At 35.5% G+C, this 11,498-nt stretch overlaps 1 protein-coding gene across 2 annotated transcripts; it reads right to left on the minus strand.

Moving 5' to 3' along the window:
• Positions 1–533: 533 nt before the first annotated feature.
• Positions 534–6,736, minus strand: LOC131032417 (hydroxyproline O-galactosyltransferase GALT6). Of its 2 annotated transcripts, none has more exons than XM_057963387.2 (7): positions 5,247–6,736; positions 3,564–3,796; positions 3,121–3,411; positions 2,074–2,202; positions 1,717–1,890; positions 1,326–1,433; positions 534–1,207 (listed from the first exon to the last, which is right to left on the minus strand). In XM_057963387.2, the coding sequence occupies exons 1-7, from the start codon at positions 6,022–6,024 to the stop codon at positions 1,001–1,003; spliced, it is 1,920 nt and encodes a 639-aa protein (XP_057819370.1). In that variant the 5' UTR covers positions 6,025–6,736; the 3' UTR covers positions 534–1,000. The 2 variants fall into 2 exon arrangements, with proteins under 2 accessions (XP_057819370.1, XP_057819371.1); XM_057963388.2 differs by lacking the exon at positions 5,247–6,736 and adding an exon at positions 4,741–5,074.
• Between the last annotated feature and the right edge of the window lie 4,762 nt (positions 6,737–11,498).

Raw genomic sequence — 11,498 nt, forward strand, 5'->3', positions numbered from 1 at the left:
CATATACAATTCAAGCTTCATCCCCACAGAACATTTCACCTCTAAATCGCTATCTTGGAATGTCAGTTAGATAAATTATTTCATTCTCATCCATCACTCGATACAATACAACCAGTCAAATATTCTTTTAGCATTCTTTTAGCCCATGCTTACACTGGAGGCATTGAGGATCTGATTTGGTTAAGGGGATTGCTCTCAAATCAGGGCATATTAAATGAAAAAGGGTAAAATTAGATGTAATCAGTAGAAAATGTGGGTACAATGGCAAGGACCGAACCGTCATTTCTAAGCTGCAGTTTCCTGATCGTTATGTGCATTACACCACTTTATTTAATCTGACATTTCCAGTCATTTCTGCTTAATAGTTTTGTGCACAATGACTTACATATATACCCACGTACTGTAGTTATGTTTAATTCCAACTCCAAAAACTCAAATATTGACATCTTTATGAAAAATATGTGCATGTGTACAATCGAACTCATAAATATCTCTATGGTATATTCAAGAAAATTCCATTGTGCAAACATATAAATATTGGTAACCTTCTCTGAAGCTTAAAATTTATTTGATACACAAAAATGGTAATACCATATACAATATAAAAACAATGATTACTGTAAGAATACTGTTCCAGATCTTCGGAAGGTAAGACTGACCCACGTCTTGATATCAAGGTATCTACACGGAGATCAACTGGTCAAAAGTTAGCTTTATCCTGAAGTCACATTCCGATCAACAAATATCAATATTGAATATTGTCATCTGGGATGTAGTATGTGTATCTACACGGAGATCAACTGGGATGTAGTATGTGTATAGTTCCCCACTCACAAGCAAATTTCTTGAGTGCAACTTCCGGACAAAAAAAATTAATGAATGTATCATAATCAACAGCAGTTAGAAGAGAGAGGGGTTAGTAATTTGGAATTCCCGAGTGAAGATGAAGCCACCTTTAAGATAATGGGATGAACATCAACCTTCTAGCTACAAAATCTTTCTATCTCATATTACAACACTGAGCCTTTCCTTTAGATAGTTTGTCCCACATGCAGAACATCTGTCTTGGTGACTGATAATGTGCAGTGATATAATCGTCAATGCACCCAAACTGGCAGAATTTCCAATCATGTGAATAATGAACTGGAGTTGAAGCATTGAACTGTTCTACCCACATCCCCATGCTTACATCTTCCATCTTGAACAACTGCAGGAAAAAACAATTACGGTTAAACAGAAAAGAAAGCATATTAAAAAACTAATATTAGATGATGACACATTGACCCCTAATGTAGGTAAAGGTAATTTTCGGCATAGAAGTTTACCCTCAATGTCTTATTATAGTGCTGATTTACAATAAAATTTGCTATTTGATTTGATATGATATATCCAGGTCCATTTGCATAAGGTGGATAGTCTTCCTCTGGCCATTCCTATGATAGAAAACAAACAAATTGACCAAAATGTTAATTTTAGTCCTCCATCACCATGACAGTTTAGGCTTCATGACTGAACTAACAAAAGACATAAAGCAACCAATAGCAAAATCTAAACTCTGGAAGAAACTGAACTAGATATTCGCTAAGCTCCAGAAGACCAGAACTGTAAAACGGAATTTTCATTCAAGCAAAGTAATCAAAAACTATTTTAACAATGGCTCGGTATTTAAAAATTACTTCATGGCTGAATAAATAGTAATCAAAAACTTGTCTGTACCTCATATGTGACAGCCCATTTCCCCACCCGAAGAGGCTTGTGATAGTAATTTAGATTGCCAATGTAAACATCTTTTCCATGGGATATTTTTTTTACTTCCTTCAGTACAGCACCCACTCTCACAAAATTGTCATCATCACACTTCATAATGTATTTGGCAGATAAATTACGAACCTGTAACACAATATTATATATAAATTAATGAAAATTCAATTTCTATTGAATTAACTGATAAGAGATAGAAATAAATCATTCCCCATTGTAACAACTTTAAATGAAGGGAACAAACAACAACAGACCAATATGAAACCACTTTGCAGTACAAAAGAAAATGGTGAAAACCATCACATCACTTACCCCATATTCACATATTGCAACGGTCTTCAAAACCACGAGCTCATAATTGTCCATAAATGGCACAATTATTATGTCACCATAGAAATCTGCTTCCTTCTTTAATTGTATATTGACTTCCTTCCGTGCATTCTGTGAAGATTTAAAAAAAAAAATTAGTTTTGCTCGCTCAAATTTTTGTATGTTCACATACTTACAAACCATCCATGCCATTGACAAACAATTTCCTCTGAACAATTACTGCTAATATAAAATGATCAAAATTGAGAGTTGTTTCATATATTGGCATTAAACTTTATTAGCCTGCTTCGTTTCACTTTACTGTATACTCCCAGTTTTCTCAGTTCGGTTATTCTTCCTCATTTTAAGGTGGATCTTCTCTAATGACAAAACCCAAAGCCTGAATATATGATATTCACATACTCACAAACCATCCATGCCATTGACAAACAATTGCCTCTGAACAATTACTGCTAATATAAAATGATCAAAATTGAGTGTTGTTTCATATATTGGCCTTAAACTTTATTAGCCTGCTTCGTTTCACTTTACTGTATACTCCCAATTTTCTCAGTTCGGTTATTTTTCCTCATTTTAAGGTGGATCTTCTCTAATGACAAAACCCAAATATTTTTCCTCATTTTAAGGTGGATCTTCTCTAATGACAAAACCCAAAGCCTGGATATATGATATTCACATACTCACAAACCATCCATGCCATTGACAAACAATTGCCTCTGAACAATTACTGCTAATATAAAATGATCAAAATTGAGAGTTGTTTCATATATTGGCATTAAACTTTATTAGCCTGCTTCGTTTCACTTTACTGTATACTCCCAATTTTCTCAGTTCGGTTATTTTTCCTCATTTTAAGGTGGATCTTCTCTAATGACAAAACCCAAAGTCTGAATATATGATTTGCTCTTAATTTCACTGAGTATTTTAAATTTTCTGTTTTTTATTATCATTTTATAACAGTAAATGATTCAGTTAATTGCATTTTCTGGCAACTCTTGCCAAAAGCAATATAGTGCAACTGAAACTTACCAAGGCAACAAAGAAACGAGCAACAACATTTGATGATCGGATATGCTTTGATTGCATCCATGTCTTTCTGACAGCCATGCGTTCTGCAAAGTGGTTACCAGCAGATAGTATCCCAATAAAAAGATCCACTGGACCTTCCGGCAAAGGTGGAGCTTTCCAATTGTCTGACATGTCTAAGAGTCTCTGAGGTGAGAAGCTGGAATGAGAAGTAGGCAAGGAAGCAGCAACAACTGTGTGTACATCAATGTCACCATTCACAGACAAGCCAGTTGCATCTTCAAGTACAAATCCCTGTTGACCCATTACTAATGTTAGGCAGTTTAACTATATTACTAGCATGTTTCTTCATGAACCTCTACTATAAACTTATGCACAACTGACACAGATGAATTGCAAATGATTGACAAATGTAAGTTTTGCACAGTAAAGGTTTTTCAACTCACCGTCCGATAGGGGAAAGATATAACATGCCTCCCATCCACACTGATGTGATAGCCTTCTACTCCTGCACTTAGAGTAAGAACAAACAGTTTGTTCTCCACAAATGGGTATGGCCAATCAATCACTGACTTCTTTTCACCCCAAATAATATTTTTGAGCCATGAAGTACTCTTAGTTTCTTTTGGACTCCCCTCCTCATCAGTGATCCACTTTTCACATTTGGGAAGACCATCAACTGTGAAAATGCACAAAGTGGTCAAAATTCAGCCAGTCTGAAAGCAATTTCTAGCTAAAGAGAAGTTAACAAGTCACCCCTCAAATGAAAATATCTTGAAGGATAATACATAGAAGCATGACTAAGATTCAATGTTAATGTCGCACACCCAATGGATATAAGAAATTATTAGGATTTCGATGGAAGACACAACACAAAGCTATGCCATTTAAAGAGATTAAAACATTTGTAAAAATGTCGTAGGACACAAATAAATGCAAATACAACTCCATCAATGCAAAAGTACGTCAGGGAAAAAACCAGTATCTATTGCAGCAGTTCTAAATTCTGCTAAGGATTAATGAATAACTTATTATCTTGAACCTAGAAATTCACCTTCAACCCCATGGACATGTTGCACAATTCAGGGCTTAACCCTGCTGCCTCTGGGAAAATAGAGTTAAGAAAACAATTAGATGAAACACAATATACAAAACATGTCATCCTATTTTTGGCTGGCTCAAAAATTCCACCTGTTACAAAGAACATAAGTAGTTTGTTGGAAAGTATCCTGTTTCTTAAAAAGTAGTTTCTTAGCATGAGTTTGCTGAAAAATAGATGCTCCTTTTCAATAATTATTGTAACTTTAAGATCCTTTCCTAGACATTTCAATGCCCATGAAAAGATGACCCATTTGTGACCTTGTGACCCATTTATAAAAATTGTCATACCGTTTCCATTTCCCTATAATGAAGTCTCTACTTTGCATATAATATTGATCCAGTAAATTTATTGTGCCCTGTTCACATGGACAAAATTTCCATATTGAAGGATTAGGTTTTCAGCACTGTTTGAATTGTTGTCACAAAACTTACTCGGATCTATGAATGCATTTAAATTGCGATGAGAAGAAAAAAAATTTGCAATTAATTAAAAATCCAATGCAACAGTAGTTAGACTGATGCCTGCATCAAAAGCTGCACAATAATACAGGTCCCGCATTATTGAACAGTACATCTAGCACCATATTAGCAAAGCCCCAGTTTCTCTCTCACCTCCAAAATGCTGGTTCAAAACCTTGATTTGGTGGGTGAAAAGAACGAATTTAGTTTGTTCTACCTGTTTAGAAAATGTAACAACTTGAGTTGTACACTAAAGCCAACAATCTACCAACTAATCCAAAACCGTGATGTGGGCCTGCCCCTATGTGCTAAGGCAACTATGTGGATCGGTGAGATAAAGGTGTGAGACGTTAGTTAGCGTCACAACTAAGAAATACGCATGAGTGTGCTCCCCGACAAATTACAAACCCATCTATTCATATGTCAAAATAATTAATCTATGAAAAAAATGTATATATATACCAAGGCATAACAATTTTCCACCAAATAGAAACAATTATTTTTAACCAAAAAAATGTAAAAGTGAATAAGAAAGTTTGTTTTGACAGAAATAGCAATAATTTACATACCAGTTTCATCTTCCTCCTTTGATCGCCATCCGTCACACCTCTGAGCCGAAGCCCACTGCATCCTATAACAAGTATTGAGCTCTATCACGGGCTTACCACTCCAATCCCCCTTCAACCTCGGATTAAAGTGCAATATCCTAGGTGGGTCCTCACCATCCACTGCATTCAGCCCTTGCAATTCAATCATGAACTGAGAAACAAGTAGAGAGTTGGCCCCATTCAGAGCAGAGATTTTGGGGTTCTCCTCCTCATGGGCCTGCCTAGGCCTACCGACAAGAGTTATAGAAGAACCCACTCTTAATCCACAAGGCAAATGCATCACCTTTCCGGATTTCAGTAGTTCTATATTTTTCATTGATATTGAACCTGGGCAGGATTCAATCCTGTCCGCGGTTGCAGTTTCATCATCCATTACGGCCCCTAGTTCTTCCCAAACCTTTAGACCTAATGTCCAGGCCTCCATTGCAGACTTCTCAAACTGAGACAATTCCTTTGTCTGGTTCATTTCTACGGAATAGGAAACAGGCCCACCCATTACAGGGAAAGACTCTTTAGAAGGCCTAATTGGAGCATTATTGACCTCATTCTCCTCATGAAGAGGGTCCTTATAGAGAGGCTGCAACAATGTCTTATCTCTAACGAACACCTCTTCTGAATTGTCCTCTGTCCAACTAATCTTGGGTAGCTCAAAACTAAATAGCATAAAATACAGACAACACAAAATTCCCAAAATCCTCATACCCCTAATCCCACAAAGATCCAATCTTACCTTCTTCATTTTCAACCAATATTAGGAATGCTTTTCAGTTCAAATTTGGGTTTTAAACCAATCCAAATAAAAGCTGCCCTTTACAGCTCAAATTTTAATCTCCTTTTTTTCTTTCTTTCGGTTCGAGTCAATCCTTCCTAGACCTAAAAACATCCGAAAAAATGATCTCAGCCCCCAAACTATCAAAATTCCAGGACTCCTCCGACTCAAGCCCAATCAGCGATCCTATTTCATTGCCGGGGATCTTCCATACGGTTCTGTGAGTACTGATTAAATCGAAGTAAGGCATGAACTAATGACCCTTCTAAGATCTCGACAACAAGATCAAAATACAATCTCACAGCCAAATTGGACACGATTCGAGCCCTACTTTGGCTCAGAGATTACCACCTCGGAATTGGAAGGCCTTACAAATGGCTCTCTGTGTGCCGACGAAACCGAAGTAGGTATAAAGCTAGAATGGAAATAAAAAACTTGTTGTGTCGGCTAAGCCAACACGAAGAGCGGTTGGCAGTGCACGCGTAATTGCAACATCTATAAACTAAACCCAGCCAGAGAAGCCACTCTGTAAAACATCGATCTGACCGAGCAACAGGGTTTTCTAAATTATTGCTTTTTAACGGTAATAAAAATATTCTCTCTTTGCCTGGAATCTTACATTCGATTTCTCGTTTTGCATGCCGAGGTCGTCGTTTTATTCGATGTCGTGTGCCATATTTTTTTGGTAAATAAGACAATTGGCATCTTCAAGACTTCCTTAATTTCTTCTTCCTAAATATATTTTTTAACTAATTATACAAAAATGGAACTGGTCAAGATATAATATATTTTTTTATTAACGGTAACAAGGTGAAGTGGGGAGCCGCGTGGGTAGGTGTTGTGGGTTTCCTAGGTCAAACAGCACATTAAATGGGTGCTGAATTGAATTGTTGAGTACTTAAAAGAATATCTTTATTGCGAGGCTGAAATGACATTCATAAATAATATAAGGTTAATTAAATAAATGAATTTTTTTAATAAATAGTTAATTTAGATTTAATGGTAGGGTAGATAGATTGAAATAAAAGTTTGATATAGGTTTATTTTTAATTTTTTATGTAAATAATTTTGTTTAGGTATTAAAAAGTTGTTTGCTAAGGTTTTCAAGTTTGAAATCTTTAGTTGATTTATAAATTTAAACATGCATAGTGTTGGTTTTATTTTATATATATTGAAGTGTAGATCTGAATTGGGCACACTGAATTGGTACGAAATTGAATTGTTGAGTTCTTAAAAAAATATCTAATTGTAAGGTTGAAATCACACTCATAAATAATATAAGGCTAATTAAAAATAAATGAAATTAATTAATAAATAATTACTTTAGATTTAAGAGTAGGGGTTGTAGACGTATAAATCTGACCGCTTTCCTAAATAAAAATTTAATATTTATTTTAACCCCATTCCCCCTCTATTTAATTAATTTCTTCATTTTCATTTATTTGATTAAATGAATTACTCAATTTATTTAATTAAATTCACCTTAACCTTTTATGGCCTTTAATTAAATAAATCACAATCCCCTTTCTCCCTTTTTAATTAAATTTATAGTTAATAAAATTGATCCTTGCAAATAAATAAATCTAATTTATTTATTAAATCCCCCCACTTGTATTTATGCAAGTTGCATCAATTTTGGTTGAAATAAAGTAATTTTATTTTAATTAAAATCCTTTTCCACCCACTTGCATTTTCCTACATCTCCCACTTGCTTCCTAAACCCCTTTTAGATTCTTCTAATCACTTTCAATTTAGCCTAATTCATCTCCTAATTATTGTCACATTCCTAAGAAAAGAGAAGTCACTTCTCAAAGTCTTCAATAACCATTAAAGGCTTTGTGTCTTCAAACGGTTAACCTCTAAAAGTCTTCCAAACCATTAAAGGCTCTTACATAACCATTTATGGTTAACCCATCTTTGACCACTACTTAGAGACTTTCTTCTAACTTAACCATCATTTTGACTCAAGGGCCTCATCAAGCATTCATGGCTTTAACCTTGGTTATCCTATTAACCCTTTCACAAGAGTTTACCCCTTGGGCAAAAGCTTTATCCATTGGATAACCCTAACCTAACCTTAACCCTTACCTCCTAGGGTAACCTTCATGTCTTCTTAGACATTTAATGCTTCTTGCATCTCCTCTCAAGCAACCTCTTGTTGACAATTGTCACCATTTCATTGGTGAGAATAGTAAACATGGATTGATTAACTTTCAATCCTAGCCCTTGTTAAGATTATTCAATCTTAACCATCCATTGCCCTATTTTCCCTATAAATAGAGCTATCATTCCTCATTTTTCATAACAACAATCTTTCATGCATCTAGATTTAGTCTAATTTACTAAACATTTTAGCCTCTCTTTGTTAAATCATCATAATAACATTTAGAAGCATTTTTCAAATCATAGAATATTCATGTTAGGATAGTATATCATGCTAGGATAATTTGCCAATCTTTTATCATATCATCATCTCCATACTAGCTTAATCCTCATAGTTTTAACATCATATATATCTTAGAATGCATTCATGCATATAAATCAAACATCACTCATTCTTGGAGTTGTAATTCTTAAGTCACTTGCTCGATGACCTAAGAGCAAAACACTGACTTTAGGGATCTTGTGAGATAGAGAACAATGGGACACCCCTTGGGAAGTTGAACTAATTGAATTAGTTCATATACTTGCACCAATAGTCTCATTGGTGTGTGGGTCTTTTGGAATCAATTTATTCATTTTCATCACCACATTTTCCCGCATACATTTTTGGTGCCCATCATGGGGCACATCCCCATTAATAACATCATTTTTTGTGCAGGTTAAGGATTACAAGCACACTTGATTACCCTTTTAGCGCATCTGGAGTCTACATTAGCGCATCTGTGGCAAACAATAGCACATTAATCACACTGTTTAGAGCATAGAACCCATCTTCTAGTGCTTTTGAACTACCTTTTAGCGCATAACCTTCTTTGTTTCTTTCTTACGCATCAAAGTATCAACGTAGCGCATTCGAGAATAAAAGTAGTGCGTATGAGTCGTTCTTTAGTATTTTTATACTATTCTATAGTGCATCTGTGCAGAAGTTTAGCGCATGACTCTGACAGAGAAAAATGATAGTTTGTAATAGAGTTAAAAAAAATTAGGCTTGTGTAAGCCTGCCTAAAGTTTAAATTTTTTACTAACTTCCTTTTATCGCAAGTTACTAATCATTTCTTGCAGGTTGGGGGAGTTAGATTTAGGAATTTGATTTCTTTCTAGCTTTTTAAGTGGGATTAAAAAGAACTCATTTTCCTTTGGTTAAAAAGAACCTCATTTTATATTGGGCTTAAAACAAATCAAATTTTCTTTTGGACTTAAAAGGAATCTCATTGCAAGTTTAAAAAGAACAACAAAATCAAACCCATTTACTTTCTTGCAAGAGTAGGGAAAACACTTCATTTGGGCTATAAAAAGAACAACAAATTTTCATTTTATTGCAAAGGTAAAAAGCAATCAATATTTCCTTTTATTTTGCAAAGTGATTTCCATTTTCAAGTAAACGTGTCTTACTTTCTTACTGACCAGGATTTCAATTTCCTAGTTAGGCAACAAATTGCTTTGTGGGGTAAAAGAACACTATGCTTGTTGGATCAACATCTCCAAATAGATCTTAGCTAATCATTGCTTTGAAAGTTAAAAAGAACATTGTTTGCCTTGTCTCAAAAGTGGAAGGTATATGCTCTTCCCTTAATTGGGTGACCAAAAAACCAAACCACTCTTTTATGCTTTCTTTTATTTCAAGCACTTAAATCCTTTAGAAGGCCTACCCTCTTGAGTTGCCCTTAGGTCACCATTAATGGCCAATGAGAGGGGAATGACCTAAGTGGGAAACGACTTTATCGCCTAGTGTTCCAACCCACTATAATCAAATGTGGAGGCTGATGAAAGTCTCCTTCAATGGTTTCGCTCACTGATTAAAGTCTTCCCCTAGTATCTTTAAGATACGTAAAGCCTTTGTTCTAAAGGTTGGGAAGCCTCTCTCGAGAGTTTATCACTGAAGACCGAATGAAAGCTTGATTACGAACCTTAGCATTAGAAACTTTGAGCCTAGTCAGTTGCCAAACATTAGCAATATCATAGTGCAAGGGTGGGGAAAAATCCGCCCCCAAGATCACTCACCATATATCTCCCAAGATAACTACTCAATTATGAAGCAATTCACTTTGGGTTAATTATTGGCAAAAGGCAAAAAAATGGGCGTCCCCTATGATGAATACTAAGAGGGGGGGGTGAATTAGTATGCCTAAAAACTTAACCAAACTCTTAAACAATTTTCCAGCAGATCGGTGCAGTAGCTTAAACAATAAACTGGTTAAAACATAAATAAGCCAAATAGCAAATAAAGCATTCACCCATAAAAGCACAATCACCATAACACAAGATATTTTGACATGGAAACCCAAGTGGGAAAAACCACAGTGAGTAAAACCCACAAGTCAACTATCTGCAAAATAGTAACCAGACCGGTTAAGGTCAGACCGGTTAAGGCCTTACAATGTTCTTCACCAGAACAGATCCTGTTAGGAATCCAGATCTCTGTTAGGAGATAAGTCCTGTTAAACAGTACCCTGTTAAAGGATTTCAAATCCACAACTATGAACCACCTTGTTAGAGGATTTACAATAGGCTTGGCTGGGCCTACCTGGTTAAGGGTTTTAGACTTGTCGAAGATATTAGTAATCAATAAGTGAAAGATCTAGATAGTAGCACAAAATGCTTGATTAGATCCCTGATAACTCCTTTTTAATGCATTCAAGCATTACTTCAGTCTTCTATGCTTTGCACTCTCCATCTCAGTCACGAGATACCTTTCCTCTCAAAAGACTTGCACATATCAACTTATGTTCTTCACTCTAAAATGCTAGACATGATGTCCTTAAATAGGAACTTGATTTCATGTCGGTCCAATAGGATTAGATTACAATTTCCTAGGCACAGTGCATCTAGACACATTTGGTAACACGACACAAAAACACCGCTAAAGTGTGGGTGGATGATAACTCATCACACATTACACGTATATTGGTTAATTACATATACCAATCATCGGTTAATAGGTGAAGACTGGAAAACTTGATCATAGTCAATCTGATCAAAAGATTAAATATCGCTCGAGGTCTCCGTTCTGCTTGAGGTCTTCATACCACTTGACCGATAAGCTTCTTCTTTAAAACATTGATAGTCTTCAATCAAATAAAGACTATTCATACAATACCGGTTAGAACAACTACCGGTTGAGAATAATACATTCATCAAATAAGTGTGTGTCCATCAATGACAATCACAACTAAACATCATCAAAATACCAACACCCTAGGGGGTGACAAGGTTGTTTGAGCTAACGGAGTATCGAGACTAGTGGGTTATGATATTGTTGATGACCTTTGAATAAAGAGTCT

The sequence above is a fragment of the Cryptomeria japonica genome, chromosome 9, assembly GCF_030272615.1.
Source record: "Cryptomeria japonica chromosome 9, Sugi_1.0, whole genome shotgun sequence".
Lineage (NCBI taxonomy): Eukaryota > Viridiplantae > Streptophyta > Pinopsida > Cupressales > Cupressaceae > Cryptomeria > Cryptomeria japonica.